This window comes from Eubalaena glacialis, chromosome 5 (genome assembly GCF_028564815.1).
Source record: "Eubalaena glacialis isolate mEubGla1 chromosome 5, mEubGla1.1.hap2.+ XY, whole genome shotgun sequence".
NCBI lineage: Eukaryota > Metazoa > Chordata > Mammalia > Artiodactyla > Balaenidae > Eubalaena > Eubalaena glacialis.
The window spans coordinates 124,911,795-124,938,571 of record NC_083720.1 but is presented as its reverse complement, the minus strand read 5'-3'; the positions used below and the strand labels follow the sequence as shown (position 1 = coordinate 124,938,571).

Below are 26,777 nucleotides of genomic sequence, written 5' to 3'. Positions count from 1 at the left end.
ACAACCCAATCCAAAAGTGGACAGAAGACCTAAATAGACATTTCTCCAAAGAAGATATACAGATTGCCAACAAACACATGAAAGGATGCTCAACATCACTAATCATTAGAGAAATGCAAATCAAAACCACAATGAGGTATCACCTCACACCCATCAGAAAGGTCATCGTCAAAAAATCTACAAACAATAAATGCTGGAGAGGGTGTGGAGAAAAGGGAACCCTCTGGCACTGTTGGTAGGAATGTAAATTGATACAGCCACTATGGAGAACAGTATGGAGGTTCCTTAAAAAACTAAAAATAGAACTACCATACGACCCAGCAATCCCACTACTGGGCATATACCCTGAGAAAACCATAACTCAAAAAGAGTCATGTACCACTATGTTCATTGAAGCACTATTTACAATAGCCAGGACATGGAAGCAACCGAAGTGTCCAGTGACCGATGAATGGATAAAGAAGATGTGGTACATATATACAATGGAATATTACTCAGCCATAAAAAGAAACAAAATTGAGTTATTTGTAGTGAGGTGGATGGACCTACAGTCTGTCATACAGAGTGAAGTAAGTCAGAAAGAGAAAAACAAATACTGTATGCTAACACATATATATGGAATCTAAAAAAAAAAAAAGGTTCTGAAGAACCTAGGGGCAGGACAGGAATAAAGACACTGACATAGAGAATGGACTTGAGGACATGGGGAGGGGGAAGGGTAAGCTGGGACGAAGTGAGAGAGTGGCATTGACATATATATACTACCAAATGTAAAATAGCTTCGGGAAGCAGTCGCATAGCACAGGGAGATCAGCTGGGCGCTTTGTGACCACCTAGAGGGGTGGGATAGGGAGGGTGGGAGGGAGAAGCAAGAGGGAGGGGTTATGGGGATATATGTATGCATAGAGCTGATTCACTTTGTTTTACAGCAGGAACTAACACACCATTGTAAAGCAATTATACTCCAATAAAGATGTTTAAAAATAAATAAATAAAAAATAAAGTTGCTGATCAAAAATTCCCTTCACCAAAAAGCCTGAATATTCAGTTAACTTTTTTTAAGCCGCCTAAACCTCAGACAGATAACCATTTGCTATATCAGCACCTTTTAAAAATGCAATGTCTCTGTAAACTTAAGACTTGAGTTGCTCACACACCGGTGTTTATTACTCAGAGCCAATGGCCTCCTAACACCTAATAGAGATCATCAGCAATCGGAGAACAATGATGGGCCATCATCTATGAAGGGCTCCTTGTGTTTCCTGTATTTTACATAACTTATCTCTCAGAATCCTCACTCCTGGCGCTGAAAGGTGATTAAGCCATATTATATAAGGAAATCAAGCTCAGAAAGGAAGAGACACTTCCTAAATCACATCTCTTGGTAACAGATGGGGCTGGGATTTGAATCAGGTTCTGACTCCGGTTGTATGTTTACTAAGGGAAGGGCTGAAAAAGACTAGAGCCCTGTGAGGGGGTAGAGAACACAAAAGAAGTAGTGAGAAGAGCAACCTTGGTGGCTTCCCAATTTGCCTGTGGCATTTGGTGCACTCAGGGCGCCAGGAAGCATGCCTGGGCTTAGCCTCTGAGACCCAGACCCAGACCGGAGGTGGTACCCACCACAGCCATCAGCATTACAATCTGCTCAGTTCCAAGTGACAAATTCCTTATTTGGACACAATTACAAAACAGGTTTTTGTGTGCGGGCCTGGGAACCATCCCACAATTTAAAACCCGATCTCTTCATAAAGTGGTTCCCCTCACCTAGAGATTGTCATACTGAGTGAAGCAAGTCAGACAGGGAAGGACAAATATATGATATCACTTACATGGGGAATCTTAAAAAAATGGTACAAATGAACTTATGTACAAAACAGAAATAGACTTACAGATGTAGAAAACAATCTTACGGTTACCAGAGTAGAAAGGGAGGGAGGGATAAATTGGGAGATTGGGATTGACATATACACACTACTATATATAAAATAGATAACTAATAAGGACCTACTGTATAGCACAGGGAACTCTACCTCAATATCCTGTAATGGCCTATATGGGAAAAGAATCTAAAAAAGAGTGGAAATATGTATACCTATAACTGATTCACTGTGCTGTGTAGCAGAAAGTAATACAACATTGTAAATCAACTATACTCCAATAAAAAAATAAATAAAAAATAAAGTGTGTCCCCTCTGCGTGTGATGATGGTAAAGCAGAAAACAAGTGCTGTGTCCCTAGAACAGGAAGTCAGCCTCAACTCCTCCACTTTCTGAAAAGGAGGCTTGGAGTAAATTTTCTCTTCCCTACTTTTGGAGATCAGTTTACAAACACCCGGAAGATGTCAAAAGCCATCTCAAACCCTACACAAATTACATGTATTCATTCTTACAGCTTTTTCTGTAGAATAATGTAAGGTCTCAAGACAAATTGGAATGGGTGACTAAATCATTCTGTGGACAAAATCCTCTTGAGGTTGATAATCACAAGCAGAGGGGGAGGAATTCATGGAACAAGGAAGCAACATCTGCTTTTGTCTAACCGTGCTTCTCGCTAGCAGCACTTGCATATTACGTAAGTATATGAGCCAACCCCATACACAACTATAGATCACTGCCCACGACAACACACAGTTATAACATTAGGTTCCACTAGGAACTATCACACATTTTACTGGCTTTTATACATAATTAATCTACAAAGAAAAATGTTAACTGCTAAGTGCAACTAAGATCAACTTCATTAATACTTGGAAATTGGGGACTTCCCTGGTGGCACAGTGGTTAAGAATCCGCCTGCCAATGCAGGGGACAAGGGTTCGAGCCCTGGTCCGGGAAGATCCCACATGCCGTGGAGCAACTAAGTCTGTGCGCCACAACTACTGAGCCTGTGCTCTAGAGCCCGCGAGCCACAACTGCTGAGCCCATGCGCCTAGAGCCTGTGCTCCCCAGCAAGAGAAGCCACCGCAGTGAGAAGTCCGCACACCACAATGAGTAGACCCCACTCGCCGCAACTAGAGAAAGCCCGCGCACAGCAACGAAGACACAACACAGCCAAAAATAAAATAAATAAATTAAAAAAAAAAACTTGCAAATTGGCAAGATGAATGCATTTACCCTAAAAACAGGAGGCCTTCTAGAACATCGCTTTATCTCTCTCACTCCCGGGAGTTCTCTGGTGTAGGGAGGAAGTTTTCATCCACCCTCTTTGAGTCCCCGGCTGGGTCTGAAAATTAAACTGACAAAGACAGACTAACAGGAGAAAAGCATACAAACTGTAGTGAATCTGTACATGTACGCAAGAGCCTTCACAAGAGAATGAAGACCCAAAGAAGTGGTCAAAGGAAGAAACTCTTAGACCTTTTAGACAAAGAAACAATATATTTGTGAAGAATTGTCAAAACAAAGGGGTTTGGGCTAGGGGTATAATCCAACTAGGGCTAGGTAGTCCACATCTTCCTTAACTAGGAAGATAAGGGATAGTTTAACAAGGTTTGTTTGCAGAGTCCTCTGGTGCTGTCTCTGGGCTCATAAGAGTCTGTCTCTAGCCAAAGGAGAATTTATTTCCTGCCTTTAGGCAGGAAAGGGGGAGCTTTCCCTATGTTTACTGCTTCTTAACTGCCTTCCTTTATCAAATGTCATGTTTCCCTAGTTGTGATGGTCTCCATGTGGTGCAAAAAGTCCATTTCCTGGACAGTCCAGTGCTAAATCTCAGATCAAAATATTCTCATACAGTCTTAGTCTGCACTTGTATCATCCCCATGCCTATGTTTTTAGCTCTCCCAAATCTATTCATCCAGGTTTTTTAAAAAAATATTTATTTATTTATTTGGCTGCTCTGGGTCTTAGCTGCAGCATGTGGGATCTAGTTCCCTGACCAGGGATTGAACTCAGGCCCCATGCATTGGGAGCACGGAATCTTAACCACTGGACCACCAGGGAAGTCCCTATTCATCCAGGTTTGATCGCTAGGTTAGTAATAGATCAGCAAGAGAAACTTGCCTTTTCTTTCTTTTATATCTTTATAAAGTGCAGCCTTCCAAACACAGTTGGTACTCAAACATTTCTAACAGAACAGCTTTTGATTTTGGGTAATGAGAAATTGAGGATATCACACTTTTGGTTTTGGGTAATGAGAAATTGTCTCAATCTCTTGGTGATGTCCTCTAACTTGAAGCACCCATATTCTAATTCGCCAGGATCCATGAAGCTCCTAGAGTTGCATGTAAATTTTTTCAGTGTTTTCATTCTTAGGGAGGTAGAGTCAATTGCTTTTATTAGATTCTCAAGGGGGATAGTGAGGAAAATAAAGTTAACCTATGTCATTATAATTAGTCTTGTAAAGAAAAATAAATACAAAGTCCCCACTTATTAGCTGTGTGATCTGTGGCAAATCACTCCATCTCTTTAACGCCTTGCTTTCCTTTCCTATGAAATGGAGATAATAGCATCACTTTATAACGGCATACAAGGTAATTTGCACGACTATCTGCTACTGAGGACAACTATACAAATGGGACAAAAATGTACTTTAAAATATCAAAGAATTAAAAAGATATAAATTACTTCACCTGGGAAAGTGGCTCAGAGACAAGAGCCCTACTTGGGAGGAAACTATTATTTGGGGGAGGCATTTGCTTCTTCCCAAAGGGGCTGCTGAGTGGCTGAGAGTCTGGATGTGCTTTTAACAGAATCAGAAATTGGAAAGACAAGGGTAGCAATCAGTGTCAGCAAAGAGGCAGGAAAGTAATGATGCTCCTCTCTCTTTGGGTTGAGACCTTAGAGATCTACAACCTAATCATAAGTGTGAATCTTAAGTAGGCAAAACCACCCAGGTTAGAGCTCAGTTTTGAAATATATCAATACCTAAAAATAAAGTGATTTTGGTTTGCAACTGGCAGAAAAAAATTCTGTTACACTGTCTTCTATTTCAGATTACTTTTGCAAAGTAGAAGTACAATGTCCCTACATAATGAAAAGTAACCAGGCATACAGGATGATATAATAGCGTTAATGAAAACTAGGAGAAATGACAGACAATAGAATAGACCCACATGGGCTGAAGATATTGCAGTTCAAAGGGACTTTAAAATAACTATGCTTGCCATGCTCAAGAATGATTTTAAAAATGGAGAGTTCTGATAGATAACTGGAAATTATAAAAATGAACCAAATGGAAATCTTAGAATTGAAAAGTAATTAAGAATGGGTAGGCTTATACAGACTAAATACAGTTAAATAGATAGTGAATTGGAACACAGATCAGAAGAAAATAACCAAAATGAAGCAAGTAAAAATCAGAAGGTAACAGACATAGAACATACAATGATGTCTAACATACATGTAACTGGAGTTCCAGAAAGGAAGACTAAGAGAATGGGGTAAGGGCAATATTTGAAGAGCCATTGGATGAAGTTTACAAAGCCAATGAACAATAGATCAAAAAAGTCCTACCACCCCATGCAGAGTTTTTTAAAATCCACAAATAGCTGGATCATAGTAAAACTGCAGGAAACCAAGGTCAAAGAGAAAACCTTAAAAGCAGCTGGAGAAAAAGACATATTAATTACACAGAAGCAATAATTCAGAGTGACAGTTTACTTCTCCAGAAAAAAAAGAGAGAGAGAAAATGCAAATCAGAAGACAATGGAACAATATCTTAACCATGCTTTGAAAAATTAACTGCCAACCATTCAAAACAAAAATGTACTTCAAAAATGAAAGCATAAGGAAGACATTTTCAGACATAAAAAAGCTGAGAAAATCTGTCACCAGTAGGCTCTCACTAAGGGAAAGAGTAAAGGACGTTTTACAGGCAGTAGAAAAATGATTCTAGAAAAAAGAGCAGAGAAGAGGAAAGAACAATAAAAATGGTAAACATATGTGGAAGTCTAACTGAATACAGACTTTAAAAAATAGTAGTAATTATATATATGCTCTTGTGTGGAAAATATATAAAAAATTAAAATACATTACAACAATGGCATATGAATTGAGGGCGTGGGGTGGGGGTGAGGGGTAAATGGCGTTAAAGTAGCCAAGGTCCTTGCATTATCTGGGAAGAGATTAAAAGTACCAATTAAAAAAATGTTTAATAAAATGAAAATACCAACAATATATTTTAAGTCAAGAATGCATTATGATCTCCATAGTAACCACTAAAAGAATAGAGAAATGAATATAAAACTTCTAGCTGGACTTCCCTGGTGGCGCAGTGGTTAAGAATCTGCCTGCCAATGCAGGGAACACGGGTTCCAGCCCTGGTCCGGGAAGATCCCACATGCCACGGAGCAACTAAGCCCGTGTGCCACAACTACTGAGCCTGCACTCTAGAGCCCACGAGCCACAACTACTGAGCCCGTGTGCCACAACTACTGAAGCCTGCACGCCTAGAGCCCATGCTCTGCAGTAAGAGAAGCCACCTCAATGAGAAGCCTGCGCACCGCAACGAAGAGTAGCCCCCGTTCGCCACAACCAGACAAAGCTCGTGCTCAGCAACGAAGACCCAATGCAGCCAAAAATAAATTAATTAATTAAAAAAAAAACTTCTAGCTAATAGAGGCTTAAAAATGTAAGCATTAAAAAAAAACAAAAAACGGGGCTTCCCTGGTGGCGCAGTGGTTGAGAATCCGCCTGCCAATGCAGGGGACACGGGTTCAAGCCCTGGTCTGGGAAGATCCCACATGCCGCGGAGCAACTAGACCCGTGAGCCACAACTACGGAGCCTGCGCGTCTGGAGCCTCTGCCCCGCAACAAGAGAGGCCGCAATAGTGAAAGGCCCACGCACCGCGATGAAGAGTGGCCCCCGCTTGCCGCAACTAGAGAAAGCCCTCGTGCGAAACGAAGACCCAACACAGCCAAAAATAAATAGATAAAAAATCCTTCCCTCTACTTTAAAAAAACAAAACAAAAAAAACCAAAAAAAAACCCATATGCTATCAAAAGGCAAGGAAGGAAGGCAAATAAAAAAGAACATAGAGCCAATAGAAAAAAATAGAAAGCACTTAATAAGATAGTAAATTTAAACCCAAGTCACATGTACATTGACTAAATAATCCAATTAGAAGGTGAAGATTTTCAAACTGGATTAAGAAAAAAAAAATCAACCATCTACTACTTATAAAAGACATCTAATATAAGGATACAGGGGCTCCCCTGGTGGTCCAGTGGTTAATACTCCATGCTTCCAATGCAGGGGGCCTGGGTTCAATCCCTGGTCGGGGAACTAAGATCCCACATGCCCTGAGGCATGGCCAAAAATGGATTTAAAAAAATATATGTGTATATATATATGTGTGTATATATATATATCTATACACACACACACACATATATATAGATAGACAGATAGATAGATAGATGGATACAGAAAGGTTGAGAGTAAAAGTATGAAAAAGATAACCATACAAACATTAGCCAAATAAATCTGCTGCAACTATAATGATGAAGCAAAGAGCAATTCTGGAGAGACAAACATTTCATGATAAAATGTTCAATTCACCAGAAATATATTACAGTTATAAATGTATATATTCCTAATGATACAGCCTTAAAACATATAAAACAAAAATTGGAAGTACTACAAGGACAAATAGTCAAAACCACAATTATGGTGGAAGAATTGAACACAAGCAGCAAAGTTAACCACTGAACATAAACAAAGCTTTTATCCAGCAACTGCAAGGCACATTATTCCTCTCAAGCACAACATGTAACATTTACAAAAATTGACCATCAACAGGAAATAAAACAAATCTTACTAAATTTCAAAGCACTGAAATCATATAAATATGGTTATGGTTTCTAACTGCAGTAAAATAAATACCAAAATGTTTGAAAATTAAGAACTATATATCTAAATAACTCAAGATAACATGCAAAAAAAGATCAGAATGGAAAAAAACTATTTTGAGTGAAATAACCACCAAAACACTATATATCAAAACTTAGCTGTGAAGTGCAGGTAAAGCCATGCTTAGAGGGAAAAATTATCTAGAATAAATATGCTAGAAAATAAGGCTGAATATCAATGAACTAATATCATTTTCAACAGCTAGAAAAATAACAATGTATACTCAAAGAAAACAGAAAGAAGGAAATAATAAATGGTAGATATTAATGAAGTAGAAAATAAATGTAAACAGAAAAGGTCAACAGGTCTAGAAGCTGATTCTTTACAAAATTGATAAATTCCTAGAAAGACCGATTAGGAAAGAGAAGGCACAAATAACCAATGTCAGGAATAAAAACGGGGGCTATCACTGTACATCCTACAGACATTAAAAATATGAGAATATCATTAACAAATTTATGCCAATATATTTGAAGATCTAGGATGAAAAAGATAAAACCTAGAAATAAACAACTTATAAAACTGACAGTAAAAGAAAAATTTTAAACATTTGAATAGCTGTCATACCATTCAACAAACCCACAAAGAACACTTCAAGGCCAGATAACTTCACCTGTGAGTTTTGCCAATGTGCCAAGGTGAAACAATACTGCTATCACACAAACTCTTCCAGAAAACAGAACGAAGAGTGAGCACTCCACAACTTACTTTTAAGGCCAGTATAATCTTGATACCAAAATTTGACAAGGATAATGTGAAAAACAAAAATTATAGGAAAATTCTACTAATTTATCAGGGTGCAAAAATCCTAAATAAAAGATTAGCTAGTGATATTAAATAAACATGTAAAAAAACCCAATAACATGTCACAGCCAAGTTGGATTATTTTATATATACAAGTTTGATTTAACACCTGAAAATCAGTTAATATGTCATCACACTAAGAGAATAAAAGAGAAAAATCATATGATTACCTTAATAGATACAGAAAAGCATTTGAAAAAATTCAGGATCCATATATAATTAAAAACTTTTAGCAAACTAGGGATAAGAATTCCCTTTAAATGAAAAAAAAAATTATCTACATGGTGCAGCCATTGTGGAGAACAGTATGGAGATTCCTTAAAAAACTAAAAATAGAGTTACCATATGATCCAGTGGACCATATGGTCCACTCCTGGGCATATATCTGGAGAAAACTATAATTTGAAAAGATACATGCACCTCAATGTTCATTGCAGCACTATTTACAATAGCCAAGACATGGGAGCAACCTAAATGTCCATCAACAGATGAATGGATGAAGAAGATGTGGTACATATATACAATGGAGTATTGCTCAGCTACAAAAAGAATGAAATAATACCAATTGCAGCAACATGGATGGACCTAGAGATTATCATACTAAGTTAAATAAGTCAGACAAAGACAAACATCATATGATAACACTTACATGTGGAATCCAAAAAAATGACACAAATGAACTTATTTACAAAACTGAAAGACTCACAGAAATAGACTCACAATAGAAAACAAACTTATGGCTACCAAAGGGGAAAGGAGGGGAGGGATAACTTAGGAGTTTGGAATTAACATATAAACACTACTAAATATAAAATAGATAACTAACAAGGACCTACTGTATAGTACAGGGAACTATACTCAATATCCTGTAATAATCTATAAGGGAAAAGAATCTGAAAAAGAATAGACATATATATAACTGAATCACTTTGCTGTACACCTGAAACTAACACAACATTGTAAACCAACTACATTTCAATTAAAAAAAAAATCTACAAAATCACCATAGTTGATGAACAAATGATAAACGTTGAAAGTCTTTCGAGACCTCAAAAGGGAAAAGGATATGTACAATCAGCACTTCTATTCAACACTGTACAATCTGCCTGTGCAAAATGACAAAGAAAAAAAATTTTAAGCATAAAGATTAGAAAAAAACAAATTTCTCAGATGATATGATTGTGTATGTAAAAAATACATAAGAATCTACAGATAAATTACTAGAATTCATTTCATAAGTTAGCTAGGCTCTGGATACAAAGTCAATTTTTAAACAATTATATTTCTATAGGTTAGAAAAAAAAGAATTAGAAAATAAAATTTTAAAAAAGAAACAATATACAGCAGAGTCAAAAAAATACCTAGGAATAGGGCTTCCCTGGTGGCGCAGTGGTTGAGAATCTGCCTGCTAATGCAGGGGACACGGGTTCGAGCCCTGGTCTGGGAAGATCCCACATGCCGCGGAGCAACTAGGCCCGTGAGCCACAACTACTGAGCCTGCGCGTCTGGAGCCTGTGCTCCGCAACAAGAGAGGCCACGATAGCGAGAGGCCCGCGCACCGCAATGAAGAGTGGCCCCCGCTTGCCGCAACTGGAGAAAGCCCTCACACAGAAACGAAGACCCAACACAGCCAAAAATAAATTAAACAAACAAACAAAAAAAATACCTAGGAATAAATCTAATACAAGATGTGAAAGACGTTTACAGACAAAACTATGAAACATCATTGAAAGAAATTTTGAAAGCTCTAAATAAATAGAGGCATATACCATGTTCATGGACCAGAAGATTCAATATTATAAAGATATTAATTTTGCCCGAATTTATTGATAAACGCAATGTGATCTCAATCAAAATCCCAACAGTGTAAGTCTTTGTTGTTGCTGTTGTTTTGTTTTGGTGGAACTTAATAAGCTGATTCTAAAATGTTGCATAAATGTAAAAGGCAGAGACTAGTCAAGAAACTCTTAAAGAACAAAATAAGAGGACTTGATCTAATGAATATAAACTCCTATTATAAAACTACAGTGTGGTATTGGTGCAAAAATATTCTCATAGACAAAAGGAATAGACTAGAGAGCCCAAACACATATTGGGACACTTGAATTATGAACAAGGTAGCCCCATAGGGCAGTGAGAACAGAATGGACTTACCAGTAAATTATGCTGGGATAACTGGATGTCCATAAATTATTTTAATTTAAAACTTTAACCCCATCTCACACAATATGCAAAAATTAATTCCCAGTGAATTGTAAATATAAATTTGGGGGTTAAAACTGAAAAGTTTCTAGAAAATAATATAGAAGACTATGTTTATATCCTCAGAGTAGGAAAAGACTTATTGAACAGAACACAATAAAACACTAACCATAAAGGAAAACGGAATCTGTAAAGGACTTGGTTATTAAAATAACTCTTTTCATCCTTAAGAGAGTGAATAGGCAAGCAACAGAATGAAGATTGTGCCACACGTACGACCAACAGTGAGCTCATATCCGGAAAATATTTTAAAATACCTACAAATCAGTAAGAAAAAGACAAACAACCCAATGACAAAGGGGACAAGAGACTTGAACAACCATGTCACAAAATATTGCAAACGGCCAATAAACATAAAAAAGTGCTCAACCTCATCAGTAAGGAAAAAAGCAAATTAACTCCACAACGTGCTATTGCTGCAAAACCACCAGAAATGCTAAAATTACAAAGACTGACAATGTTGGCAAGGATAAGGAGCAAGGGAAATTCCCATATGCTGTGGGTGGGAGTATGTTGGTACAACTACTTTGGAAACCAGTTTGGTATTATCTACTAAAGTTGACGATACACATAACCTATGAGCTAGCAATTCCTCTCCTGGGTACAGACAAAACAGCAATGCATGTCCACAGGTACCAAGAAACACAAACAAGAATAATGACAGCCACCTTATCCATAGACCCCAAATGGACCATCCAAGGTCCTCCAACAAAACAGTGGATAAATGCAGATAAATGATTGTGCTATACTCATATAATACTTTTCCGCACAGCATAGGGAAATGAAAAAACTACAGCCACAAGCAACAACATTCATAAATATCACAAAGCAAAGAATCCAGACACATGTGAATACATACTCCATTATTCCATTCATTCCTTGCTCAAAAAGACAGGCGAAACCAAAATATTGTGTTTAGAGATAGGCGCTTTGTCGGAAAAACTGTAAAGAAAAGTGAGGAAATGTTTACCGAAAAACATCAGGACAGGTTTTCTGTTTTTTACCTTTGGGCGAGGGTGAGTAGTGATTGGGAGAGGGTCACAAGAGGGGATTCTAGGGCACTGGCAGTGTTCCAATTTTTATCCTCGTGTTGGTTACAAGGTGTTGGTTACAAGGTGTTACTTGTGATAAGTCACTGCACTCTGCATCTCTATTTTGTGCACTTTTTTGTATGTGTATGAAATCTCAGTTAAAGGGGGTTAATAAATAAATCAAATGCATCTACAATTTAAAAAAGATCTTCATTGTGTCAATACCCATGTATATTGCCTGGAATCAAAAAGAGAACTTGAAAAGCGGCGGAGGGCAAGTATCCTCATTGTGGCCCATTATTTTTTACAGCTTTTGTCCTAACATCTTACCAAGCACTGTGAACCATGGAGCACTCCTGACCAGTTCACAATGAGTGGGTTTCCCACTCATCTGTAATCCATTTGATGAGTGGACGATGGTGCACTGGTCCAGATAATGCACTTTATATAAAGGTCCTGAGATCTTCCAGAAGATCTCCAATAATGGATACCCAACACTTGCTCTTCCCTTCTCTCCTCACAGGCCAATCTTTTTCTTTCTTCAGTTCTCAGTTCCAGGGTCACTTCTACAGGGAATCCTTCCTTGCTCCTACCCCTACCCGGAATGGGGTAACGTCTCCTTTTGACGTTAGTGCTGGTCATTCTCAGTTTGCCCCCACCTCCCAGATCCATCCCTGGGAGGCTGATCCCTAGGCACTAGATCACCAGGACAGTCCATCCAGCCAGCTTCTACTGGGTTCCACAGAGGAGAGGCAACGGCAGAAGCTGGGAGGTGAGGAGAAGAGAGAAGTCGGACATGTCCTTCCCACCCTCTTTTGCTGTGGTCTGTGTTCCTAGGGGGTGGCTGCTTCTCTGGAGGCCCAAACTCTTCCAGCAGCATCATTCCTGCCACTTATAACAGCTCTCCACTGCTGTGCCTTTCACTGGTCCTGGGAACCCTGCCTTCATCTAAGTTGTCTTTTCACTAAATTCTCTTCACTTGAACTAGGTTGGATTCTGTTTTCTGCCGGGACCCTGCAGAATGGAGATTTTATATTAATTTATAGGATAATTTTATCAGCATCTGTCTTCTCGTCCTAGGCTGTGAGCTTCATGACACTGGCACTTTAGAAGTTACCAACCAATATTTTAAATGGTAGAGTGAGTTAATGAATGCATGAATGAGCCCACATTAGAATTAGAATATACTATACATTGTACAAGGATTTCTAACATGCCCCTCATACATTTGATGTGGCACCAACCAATCCGAGCAAACATTTTTCCTATGTTGGTTGAAAACAGCCTTTGTTGGCAGGAATATTTTTACTCATTTCAATGATTTCAATTATTCTAGCGATAAGTGCAATAGCTATGATTTCTCAGTTAAGAAGCTAAGTTTATCTGAAATAAGTCATCGATGATGAGATTCCAAGTGGACTGCAGTTAATTACAGCTCTAAGAGTCAGTAGGAACACAGTAAAAAAGTTAACTAGAAAAAGAAGGCTCTGCATCTCTTATTTTTTATAACCTATTGCAAATGACTCTAGAAAATAAATACTTAGTAGTTGATGGTGTGGGAAGGGTTATCTCCAGGCAGGAAATGTTCTTTGTTAATACAATAAACTATCTACTCTACATTGTTGCTTTAGACTTAAAGGACAATCTGGGCTGATACCAATATTAGATATGCAAGTTTCATACTAATGTACATAGTTAGACAACTTCCACAAAATGAACTGGAAAATACTGATTCTAGGCCACTAATCAGAATTTCTGGCACACAACCTGAAGCTCTGCAGATTCCCTTCTTTTATGGTAGAAAAAGTGTAGAAAAATCAGATTATCTAGAGGCGACTTGATGTGCAAGCAAACTAGTAGATGCTGTACCGTGTGACACTTGAATTTTACTCTTGAGAAAACCAGTTCATAAATTCGAATCACAACTAAATACACACTATATCAAGAATTTTGAGTTCATAGCAGGGCATTTTGAAAGCAACAATTTACCTAGCATGCAAGCTCCTGGTGAGGGATATATCCTGAACTCTGCAGAGGTCAAGGTTCATCTCTTTTCTACAATATCTTTCCTGGTTAAACCTCTCCTGTTTCTTCTGCTAACTTTTTCGTTCTAAAAAGTATCCCAGTTCTGTTCATTCTAACCAAGAGGGAGAGGGGAAGGTCCAATTTCTCTAGTATGGTATGAGTTCAAGATTATCTGTCATCTCCCACCATGCAAACTAGTTACTTAATAAAAGAAGACCTTTCTAATATGGCACTACTTGGGATAGGCATCTGATTTTACCATGTGGAATGATATGGCATGGTTTTAGTAATAGTTACAATATTAACAATACCTTGTGAGGGGGTTTGGGGAAGAGACTGAGTTAAAATGATTAAAATGCAGTTATACTTCTGATTCTTTTTATAACCACACAACTTGCTTTGTTATGCCTAATTAGATGCAACAACAACAACAAAATTCCTTTTCCTTCCTTTTTCCTTTTCTCTTCAGGCGTAACTAACATAGGAAATGACCACACCAGCTCCTTACTGATTGCTTCCCTGGAAACAAAAGAGCATTTAATACCTGATCCTGCCATTACCAAAAGAGAATGAAGTAAAAATTAACCGCCCTTCCCCTCTCTTGTCCATATAGAAAGCAATATTTTTTAAAAGGGGGAGAGGGGAAGTACCGCATTCAATTCCTAAGGACTGATACTCCCCCCCCTCCCCAGACTCACTCATCTCCATTATCATAAACATCACCCACTTATGGGGCGCCCGGGACACGAAGGGCCCCATCGCCTGACAGGGTGAGAAAAGAAGCATCTCTTTCAGTCTGAAAATTACGACTCCTGATGCTTTCCACGCAGCAGAGCGGGGCGGGTCGCCCAGCCCCAAGGGACAGGGCGGCGTCTCTCGGGTGCCCGCAGCCCAGGGCGGCGGGCGGCGCCGCAGCTCCCGGCCCCCCTCCCGCAGGGACCGGCCGCGGGTCCTTACCCGCCAGTCCGCCGCCGCCGCCTCCATCGCCCGCATGCCCCTTCCTCCGCTGCAGGATGAAGTAGGGGTTGGCCCTCTCCGTGATCCACAGCGCGTTGGCCAGCAGCACCTCTTCGGGGTTCACCCACATGTTCCCGGGCGCCGCGGGCGCACGCACAATGGGGCGGCAGGTCGGGTCCCGCGCGCACCGGCGCGCACTCCCGGGCACACGCGCGCCCGCCCGTCCGCTCGCCAGCCCGCCAGCTAGGTGCGGCGGCGGAGAGCGACTTCACCAGGGGGCCGCCCGCGGCGCCCGGGTCACAACACAGCCCCCGCGGGCGGCCGGGGAGGATGGCGAGGACGCGGGCACCGCGAGCAGCATCCTCGCCCCGGCGCCGCCGCCTTCCGCGAGCCCGCGGCCGCAGACGCCCAGGCTCTTCGCTCCGCAGCCCGGCCGGGGCCCACGGCGGCGGGAGGAGCGGGAGGCGGAGAAGGAAGGGGAGCGGGAGGAGGAGGAAGTGGTGTGGCTCAGTCCCGGGATCCGGCTCGGCGCCGGGCAGGGCTGCGGGCGCCGCCAGCTGATTCGGCCCCGCGGGTCAGGCAGAGCTGGGCTGGGACGCGGCTGCTCCCACAGCGCCCACTCAGGGTCCGGGCCGCCTCCGTCTCTAGCAGCTCAGAGCCCTCGAGGTCACCGCGCGTTAACACTTCGCGTCGGGGCCGCTCGCACCCTCGGCGAAGCCCAGCTCCCAGCTGGAAGGACGATCCGGACACTGCGAATGAATGACGACAGCGCGGCTCACCAGGAGCGAGCCCGAGTGACACCAGCTTCCGCGGACGCGAATCCTCCCCGGGCCCTGCGCGCCGAGCCGGGCCGCAGCGGCTGGCTTTGGGGGAACCTTCTGGGGACCGGGTGGCGAGCACTCGGCCCCACGCCCATCCCAGCAGGGAGGACCTCGGCGGGTGGGTGGGGGTGTGTGTGTGTGTGTGCGCGCGCGCGCGCGCGCACTCTCTATGTGTGTTTATGGTTGACGCTCGGTAGGCTAGCGCCACCCCTCTTCCCAAGAAATGTGTTTCAAGGTTCCAGACTTGGAGCAAGAGACCCGGGTCGGAAGTGGACGCAGCCAATGGTTGTCGATGTTTTTGTTTCCTGCATCCCTCGGGCAAGTCATGCGCCAAACGTGTCACCGCCTGTAACCCCGCCCCCTCTGCATTCCATGGTAATTAAAATGGCCCAGCTAAGTGCATTACATCACTTCTTTCCTTGACCTGTAGGGCATGAGCAAGAGCGAAGTTGGAAGCAGCCCAAAAGCTTAGAGCAACTAATTCACACCACAGCTGTCCCTATATGAGGCGTTTGGCTCTTCGAGGACAGGACATGGCAGAATTCAAGGATTTATCCACACTTAATAGATGGATTTAAATTTTTTCAAAGAATTATTGAAATTAGAGACACACAACCCAGGCCATCCTTATCCCTAGACAGTTTTGCTTTCCCCCGGTATTTCGAGTCTCTTAGTGGTGATCACAGCCCATCCACCTACGTATCTGATGACCTTTTTCTCACTTCTTTTTTACACCCAGGAGATCTTCAGATAGCTGAGCAAAAAGAGTCTCCTCTTCCCAGATGATGGGAGTTTACTAAGCTCTGCTTTGTCGCGGAAGCTGGACAATCCTAAGGACTTCTCCCTTTCCCAATGAGCAAAGCATTGAAATGAGACTTTCTTGTGGGGACTTCAAATTTTTTACTTATGTAGCTCGCACTTGGATTGCTGAATTCCTTCAAATGGCCGAGGGAGCGCATCCCAGCCATTTTAATGAGGCTGCCTCTGTACCCGTTGGTGTCCTACCGGGTGGGCTCTGGAGAAATGGAAGTCTCCCTTCACATTATCACACTGACTGGTCTTCTGCCTCTTTAGGAAACATTTTACATCTCTAGGCATTTGTGGAAATGTCATATATTTAACACAGACTCAAAAATGTCATTTGGCACCTTTGGTCAAGGTACAGTGCCTTCAGTCATGAAAATCTATTGCAAATTTAAAAAAATAAACAAGATTGCAAATCATACATATGTATAATTATTAATTTTATATTTATATAATATTAATATTTTGAAGTGCTTCCATAGACATCCTTTTATTTTATATGATTAGCATTTTTTAAAACTCCACTAAGTGCCTTCATACTGTCATTTGGAGTGTGCTTATCATACTGCTCAAAGCTGTGGCTAGACATCTCTACCTTAGCCCTAAAATGTGGTCTTAGCTTAGCACTTTTTATCTGTTGGTGCTAAAATGGTACTTACTTATATAATTCATGCGTTCATTCACTCATTCATTCAAAGTGTAATTATTGTATGTCTACTCAACTCTAGGCCCTGAGGATAACAAGTGAACATAGCATACCAAAATCTCTGCCTTCATGAAGATTAAAATGGAAAATTAAGGGGACTTCCCTGGTGGCGCAGTGTTGAGAATCTGCCTGCCAATGCAGGGGACACGGGTTCGAGCCCTGGTCTGGGAAGATCCCACATGCCGCGGAGCAACTAGGCCCGTGAGCCACAACTACTGAGCCTGCGCGTCTGGAGCCTGTGCTCCGCAACAAGAGAGGCCGCGACAGTGAAAGGCCCGCGCACCACGATGAAGAGTGGCCCCCGCTCGCCACAACTAGACAAAGCCCTCGCACAGAAACGAAGACCCAACACACCCAAAAATAAATAAATTTTTAAAAATGTAAAATTAATAAGAAGAACTTACAAAAATTTGCTTTGAGAACAAGATTGGACACCAAGAGGAAAGAAGAAAAAAATTTAAGTCCTTAGCTATTTTCTGGGGGGTTTTTTTGGGGTTTTTTGGGATGATTTAGAGCACATTCTGTCCAGGAAATCAAGGCTTCCATTATGATAATGAATTGTGATAACCTATGGTAAAAGAACCAAAGAAATTACAAGCAGTTTATGGCAGTTTGCCGGTCCCATACTGTTAACAGCTCACTTATTAAAATGTGGCTTTGTTTAAAAAAAAAAAAAAAAGGCAATCAAATATGCCCGAACTAGAAATAACAGATAAAGAACCTAATTAATCCAACCAGTTCCTCAGTAAAACAGGTGAGTGTTTTTAGCTTTCAATTCATTCTCATTGGTTTTAAGCCCAAGGATTGTCTCAAACCACTTAAAGAGGCATTCGACAGATGCCTAGATAAGATAGCAGTAAGTGACTTCACAGTCTTTATGTCAGCTGAGATCTCCTACTGCCCCCCACCCCCATGGAAAAATTCTACTCCAGTAGGGTTCTGATGGGCCACCTTGGAGCAATCAGTGGGTTTACTACTTAGTGGGCAGATCTGATTGAAGCAAAATTGCGAGGGTAGTAAATTTGTCTTTGGCAACTCTCATCCCCATTCCTACATGTTTCCATCTTTCCTTCTCTATCACCTTCACAGTGGTGTATTTTCCTCCGTATCCTCACCCCTTTCCCAGTAAGTCCTCGACTTTGTCTTCTAGGGACTTGCCTACCCTTGGAAATACCATGGAGTCTTAGGGATTTTATTTCTGCCCACACCCACCTCCCAACTGCAGTGCCCACAACTTCATGGCCCAGTTTCCCCAGAAGTAAGGGCATGAAGGCTGCAGAACACTAGTCCTGCTAAGCCTCCCATTGCCCAGCAGCACCAGGAGTGGTCAGGCCAGTAGAAAATTCAGTTCTCGTTTCGGCAGAGAGAATTCACCCAGCAGATTAATACAATGCTGAAGAAGCCAACTCCTTCCCTTGCCTTCTAGATGCTGAAGGTAACATGTCAACGAGGACTTTTTTTTTTTAATGCCCAGACCTTCCCTGTCCAACCTGGAAGGGCAATATTTCTAGGAGAGTATTTGGGATTTCTAGTATCCAGTGAGGTAGAAGGAGAAGGGTAACCAGTTGGGATAGGGAAGAGTAACATTAACATTGTTTCAAAGATCCAAGCCTTTGCAGTAGCTTTGATATCTGATATAGAGACCTTCACAATGGATCTGAGTTGCGACTCCAACTGGAAAAACTAGATCAACCAGTCACCACAACCATCTAGTCTGCAAGTAATGGAGTTAACTGATGGTACAGAAGCCACAGTTTTGTTCTATCAGCTGTAAGTGGCTGAGCAGATCTGCAGCCAGGACCATCCTTAAATAGAGTGGGAGTTGAGGGAAAAGATTCTGCAGACTATATGTAATAGTTCTACCTTGCCTCCATTCAGTGGATCACTCCACCTTTGAATTCTGAGATGCCCTGGAAATCAAAACTGAGTAAAACATTATTTCTCTTCATGTTAGAGAAACTGTGGCCAGATGACCTCTGTCAAATGCATCTCTGTTCCTGGAATCAAAGAAGAAACAAAGACAACAACTTCTCCAGGGGAGAAAAATGAAGCAAGGTATTAGCAGAGGTTTGTTTTCTGATTAACTGTCATTGAAAATGGCACCTTGTAATGATTGGGAAAGAGTGACAGGTAAAGAACTTAGACCACACGGAAGGGTGAGTAGACACTTTGCCTACTTCACGCTCATCCACTGCAAGTTCCCTGAGGCCAAGACTGTGAGATCATTCTTATATCCCCAGGCCTAGCATTGGGGCCTCTGTAAATGCCCAAAAAGGAAACACTTACAAGACTCCTGAGTTTCTAAACTTCAGAAAAGTTTAGAGATTTAGAAAGGAAAGGACTTTTAAGAGACCCTGAGTACAGTAATGCTGAACTCCTCATTTTGTACACAAGGAAACTGAAGCTCAGAAAAGGGAAGGGACTTGACTTGGAAGTTGGTCTTATTGTTTAGGAAACTATTATGACCCCAAACTTAACTGCAATTTTTCCTTCTTTCTGCACACATTATTTGTCACATTTTTTTCTCAAGAATTAAAATAATTTCTATTTATATAATGTTTTCATGGCCATTATCTATCACTGTGGTCTGGGTGTTGGGATCCACTGATTGGCTAGAACTGAGTCACACGCTTACCCTGGGAAGGTGGTGACAGAGGGGAGGGGTCAGAAGGTGTGGGATAGTCCCTAAAAGAATATCAGAGAACTGTTATCAGAATAAGAAAACTTATTGTGGTGGTGACTGGGCTGTGGGCAAGCCTGCACAAGAGATCTAATGGAAAACCACTTTTGACAATCTCTTTCTTTTCCTGTTTTCTTTTCTTTCTTTTTTTTTTAAATTTTACAATTTGTTTTTTAATGACTATATCTTCTTGGTTGTAATTTTATATTACATAGATATAACATTTTGTTTTGTTTAATGCTAAGAAACCTAGTGGTTTGACATTTTTGATAATTAAGGTCAGAGGTCATTTAATTTACCTTAAAAAAAAAAGAGAGAGCGGTTATTGTAAGGCTTAAATAGACTAAATTAGGACCAGAGCCCTTCAGGAAGTTCTGGGACCAGTTTGTGTCTCTGCCTCCGTCTCTCTCACTCTCTCTGAATCTCTGCTTCTCTCTATATATTTGTTCTAGCATCTTTTCTCCACCAACCAACCTCTTCTCCCTACCCATAGTTTCTGTTCCCTCATAACTCATGACTCATGAGAGCCTCTCTGGATTTATCTTTCTGTTATTACTTTCAAACTATAGCTCCCACCATTAACTAAATAGTTTATCTAGGTATTTCATACCTATAACTCATGAGAGAGAAATTGATGGGCTCACCTTACCTTTTCATCCAATGACCAGGTTGTTGCCCAGCTTATGACTGGCTGCCATTTGGTCAGATGACCACAACATGGCAGCTATGTATGTATGCATATTTTGTGCAACTGATACTTCACAAATTCTCACGTAAAGATCATTTTTAGTATAAAATGAGTCATTTTGAGCGTTGACTTGGCCTTCAAATACTCTACTAGCTGGGAAATGTATGAGGTCTCCCCTCTTTTACATAAGCCAAGCAGCCATATCAATGAAGGCAAACACTCTTTAATGTGGTATATAGTTGTGGACTCTGATGATTGCAAAGTAGCCTCAAATAGCCTCCTCATTCCTTTTAGGGATGAAGTTCCTTTTGCCCCCACACAGTCATGCTGTTCTTTTGCCAGTGACCCATTTGTCCATTTTATCTCTCATGAAACACACACACACACACACACACACACACACACACACACACCCCACTATGAATAGTATTTCTTAAATCACCACAGGTACTAGTACCAAACATGTAAATATAGGTAAAAAGCAGATTGGGACATTGATATCAAGGTAACAGTAGTGTTTTGTTTTTTTTTAAATTGCGCACATGTCTATAAACCTAATAAATAGGTTTTTTCTATTTTTAAAATAGAAGAATACAAACTTTTTTCCTTTTAGAGTAAGAATCAATATTTTTATTGACCTTTTTGAAATAAAATTTTATTTGCATCCATATGTTTTTATGAAAGAAAATTTTATTCAGATTTTCTATTTCAAGACTTCCTAAAATGTTGGGGGGTAAAAATGCTGAGCTTTAGAATGGGATCAAAATTAAGTTGTTATCAACTTAAAATAGACTTTTATAGATATAAGTTGTTATATGTAAGCCTCATGGTAACCACAAAGCAAAACCTGTAGTAAATACACAAAAGATAAAGAGAAAGGAAAATAAGCATACCACTAAAGAAAGTCATCAAATTACAAAGGAAGAGAGAAAGAGAAGAAAGGAACAGTGAGGAACAAAACAAAAGCAGCTAGAAAGCAATTCCCAAAATAGCAATAAGCACATGACCTATCAATAATTACTTTAAATGTAAATGGGCTAAATGCTCTAATCTAAGACATGGAGTGGCTGAATGGATTAAAAAAAACCAAAAAACCAAAACCCACATATATGCTGCCTAAAAGAGACACACTTTAGATAAGAGACTGAAAGAGAAGGTATGGAAAAAGATATTCCATTTAAATGGAAATCAAAAGAAAGCTGGAGTAGCTATACTAATATCAGACAAAATAGACTTTAAAACAAAGACTATAATAAGAGAAAAAGAAGTGTGTTACATATTGATAAAGGGGTCAATCCAACAAGAAGATATAACATTTTAAAATAGTTAGGCACTAAATTTAGGGGTACCAAAATATATGGAGCAGGGACTTCCCTGGTGGGCCAGTGGGTAAGACTCCAAGCTCCCAATGCAGGGGGCCCGCACTGGATCCCTGGTCAGGGAGCTAGATCCTGCGTGCATGCTGCAACTAAGAGTTTGCGTGCCACAACTAAGACACCTGCATGCTGCAACTGAGTCCACATGCTGCAACTAAAGATCCTGCCCGCTGCAATGAAGATCCGCGTGCTGCAACTAAGACCCAGTGCAACCAAAATAAATAAATTAAAAAAGAAAAAGAAAAACAAAACAAAACAAAATACATACAGCAAATATTTACAGACCTAAAAGAAGAAATACATAGCAATACAATAATAGTTCAGGACTTTTAATACCCCACTTCCATCAATGGATAGATCATCCAGACAGAAAACCAATAAGGAAACTTTGGATACAAACTACATGTTAGACCATATTTATGGGACATTCTATCTCACAGCAGCAGAATATACATTCTTTTCAAGTGTACAAGGAACATTCTCCAGGATAGATTATACATTCGGCTACAAAACAAGTCTTACTTAAATTTAAGAAGATTGAAATCATATCAAGCATCTTTTCCAACCGCAGTGGTATGAAACTAGAAAACTGGAAAATTTGCAAATATGTGGAGATTAAATAATATGCTACTGAGCAACCAATGGGTCAAAGAAGAAATCAAAGAGATAAATTTTTAAAATACCTTAAGACAAAATAAAATGGTAATGTAACATATCAAAATTTATGGGATACAGCAAAAGCAGTCCCAAGAGGGAAGTTAATGGTAATAAATGCCCACCTCAAGAAATAAGAAAAGTCTCAAATAAACAACCTAACTTTACACCTCAAGGGCATTATGTTAAGTGAAATAAGTGAGACAGAGAAATACCATATGATCTCTCTTATATGTGGAATTTAGAAAGCAAACAAACAAAACCCAAGCTCATAGATACAGAGAACAGATTGGTGGCAGCAAGAGGTGAAGGTTAGCAGGTGGGAGAAATGGGTGAACTGTGAGGGTTTTTTTTCAGTTTAAATAAATTGAATTTAAAAAATTTAAAAAACAACCTGAGGGGAAAATTGCAGTTTCCTTTTCAGAATAATACAACTCAGCTCTTTCTATTATACTGACAACATTCTCATTGGAGAAATACTATAGTCTATCTTGAATCTCAAATCGTCAAACATTTTTATATGTGTTTGACTAAATGATTTATAAGAAAGAATACCTAGGCACCAGTACTAACACAAAAGAACAACTTACTACCAAAGCCCTCTAACTGATCAATTATATTTAAACCATTTACCTGTTAATTTCCAGCCTCTCAGAGCTTTCAAACAAGATTACGGATCATAAAATTTATATGATCTGAATACTCGAAAGTCTTTGAAAAACTTTAGGTATAAAACATGAAATGAGAAAATGAACTTATTCACTGCACTAAAGGAGAAATAACAGAGTTCCGATCACTTAATTCCCCAAGGATAAGCATGAGAGTTGGCTGTCGAGCTACCTTTATCACAAATGAGGAAAAGGCGAAAAATGACTCGCTATTTATTTGTCCCAAGGTTCTCAGCACTCTCCTTAAGCATTTATCACTGAGGTTTCTTTTACAGGATGTACTGCCCTTCTATGATGTCTTTTATTTCTTCTGTAAAATACAGACCTAAATAGGCATTTTCATCATAAAATTGTACTGGTGAGAATTTTGCTTTTTTTTTTTTTTTTTTGTCACTTGCAATCCTCTTATAGGCTGTGAAATGCAATCTTCCATAAAAAGAAATGTGTTAAATCACACTGATTTCTATTCCAATGAAAATTACAGTTTGCTTTTAATGGGGATGACTCAGTCAATCAAATTGAAAGCTGAGACATTCTGTCCCTGAACGGAAGTTTTAAAAACATAATTTCTTCTTTCTTCCCTTACACAGAGCCACCCCTCACTCACCTAAAGAACACTGAGGTAGAAGGCACATATTGAAAAAAAAAAAAGAATACCTATCAAATGCGTCTTTCTCTATAAACTGGGGCCTCGGGTTTTAACACAAAATCTAAATTTAAAATCTATCTCAGATGTGCCAATAGAAAATCACAGAATTCTAAATAAAGTTAACTGGTTGGTGGTTAGATGAAACAGTGCTGCATTAGAGATTAGATCTGATCAAATCATCTCTATGTAATTATCTTTACGGCTACATTGGAACCCCCTGAAGCTGGTGTCACATCATATATAGGCTTTACCAGAACGTGGAACAAGTAACCATCTATATTACAAGATGTGTGTGTATGTGTGTTTAAGAGGGGGTCACATGAACTATTTTACAAATTTAAACATCTCCAGTTAATATTCCTTCTGATGTTTAATTTTTAATCACACAAGTAAATCATGTTGATTATAGAAAAGTTAGAAAACACAGATAAGCAAAAATTTTTAAAGTTGAAATCAACAGTGTATAGTGTAATTTTCTTTCCAAATAAACGAGTTGACACTACACATAGACTTTTGTAACTTGCTTTTGTTGCATAACAATATTGTGAGCACATCCTCAGATTATTTTATTTTATTTTAAAAATATTTATTTATTTATCTGGCTGCGCTGGGTCTTAGTTGCAGCACTCAGGATCTTGGCTGAGGTGTGCGGGATCTTTAGTTGCGGCATGCGGGATCTAGTTCCCTGACCAGGGATCGAACCCCAGTCCCCTGCATTGGGAGCGCAGAGTCTTAACCACTGGACCACCAGGGAAGTCTCATCCCCAGATTATTTTATTTTTTTTAATTTTTAATTTTTAAAATTTTTATTTTATAAATTTATTTATTCATTTATTTTTGGCTGAGTTGGGTCTTTGTTGCCGCACGCGGGCTTTCTCTAGTTGGGGTGAGCAGGGGCTACTCTTTTTTGTGGTGCGTGGGCTTCTCACTACGGTGGCTTCTCTTGTTGCAGAGCATGGGCTCTAGGTGCGTGGGCTTCAGCAGTTGTGGCACGCAGGCTCAGTAGTTGTGGCTCATGGGCTCTAGAGCGCAGGCTCAGTAGTTGTGGTACACGGGCTTAGTTGGTCCGCAGCATGTGGGATCTTCCCGGACCAGGGCTCGAACCCGTGTCTCCTGCATTGGCAGGCAGACTCTTAACCACTGCACCACCAGGGAAGCCCCCCCAGATTATTTTAAATGAACATTTATATCATTAATTTTATTGACTGCATATTATTTATTTGATGGACCTTCATTTATTTAACTTGTTTGCCTTAATTATTTGCTTCTTTAAAATATTATAAGTGAATGTCTGATGAACATGTTTGGCTATGTATCTATGCATATTTGTCCAATTATTTTCTTAATATAGACTCTTAAAAGTAGAATTTCTGGGGCATCTAGAATGCATCTTTTTTTTTTTAACATCTTTATTGGAGTATAATTGCTTTACAATGGTGTTAGTTTCTGCTTTACAACAAAGTGAATCAGTTATACATATACATATGTTCCCATATCTCTTCCCTCTTGCATCTCCCTCCCTCCAACCCTCCCTATCCCACCCCTCTAGGTGGTCACAAAGCACCGAGCTGATCTCCCTGTGCTATGCGGCTGCTTCCCACTAGCTATCTATTTTAGGTTTGGTAGTGTATATATGACCATGCCACTCTCTCACTTTGTCACAGCTTACCCTTCCCCCTCCCCATATCCTCAAGTCCATTCTCTAGTAGGTCTGTGTCTTTATTCCCATCTTGCCCCTAGGTTCCTCATGACCACTGGTTTTTTCTTAGATTCCATATATATGTGTTAGCATACGGTATTTGTTTTTCTCTTTCTGACTTACTTTACTCTGTATGACAGACTCTAGTTCCATCCATCTCACTACAAATAACTCAATTTCGTTTCTTTTTATGGCTCAGTAATATTCCATTGTATATATGTGCCACATCTTCTTTATCCATTCATCTGTTGATGGACACTTAGGTTCCTTCCATGTCCTGGCTATTGCAAATAAAGCTGCAATGAACATTTTGGTACATGTATCTTTTTGAATTACATTTTTCTTAGGGTATATGCCGAGTAGTATGTATGGTAGTTCTATTTTTAGTTTTTTAAGGAACCTCCATACTGTTCTCCATAGAGGCTGTATCAATTTACATTCCCACCAACAGTGCAAGAGGGTTCCCTTTTCTCCACACCCTCTCCAGCATTTATTGTTTGTAGATTTTTTGATGATGGCCATTCTGATTGGTGTGAGATGATATCTCATTGTAGTTTTGATTTGCATTTCTCTAATGATTAATGATGTTGAGCATTCTTTCATGTGTTTGTTGGCAGTCTGTATATCTTCTTTGGAGAAATGTCTATTTAGGTCTTCTGCCCATTTTTGGATTGGGTTGTTTGTTTTTTTGTTATTGAGCTGCATGAGCTGCTTGTAAATTTTGGAGATTAATCCTTTGTCAGGTGCTTCATTTGCAAATATTTTCTCCCATTTGAAGGGTTGTCTTTTGGTCTTGTTTATGGTTTCCTTTGCTGTGCAAAAGCTTTTAAGTTTCATTAGGTCCCATTTGTTTATTTTTGTTTTTATTTCCATTTCTCTAGGAGGTGGGTCAAAAGGGATCTTGCTGTGATTTATGTCATAGAGTGTTCTGCCTATGTTTTCCTCTAAGAGTTTGATAGTGTCTGGCCTTACATTTAGGTCTTTAATCCATTTTGAGTTTATTTTTGTGTATGGTGTTAGGGAGTGTTCTAATTTCATACTTTTACATGTAACTGTCCAGTTTTCCCAGCACCACTTATTGAAGAGGCTGTCTTTTCTCCACTGT

At 39.9% G+C, this 26,777-nt stretch overlaps 1 protein-coding gene across 3 annotated transcripts in view; it reads right to left on the bottom strand.

Annotated features, from left to right (window-relative positions):
* TBC1D9 (TBC1 domain family member 9) overlaps positions 1–26,777 on the bottom strand; it is a 130,781-nt gene that overhangs the window by 98,334 nt on the left and 5,670 nt on the right. For 2 of the 3 annotated variants that reach the window (XM_061192580.1, XM_061192582.1), the window contains exon 1: positions 14,928–15,909. In XM_061192580.1, the coding sequence (XP_061048563.1) occupies positions 14,928–15,057 (130 nt within the window). In that variant the 5' untranslated portion in view covers positions 15,058–15,909. Of the gene's footprint in view, positions 1–14,927; positions 15,910–26,777 lie in introns of those variants that run through there. The other variant, XM_061192581.1, reaches the window with a different exon arrangement.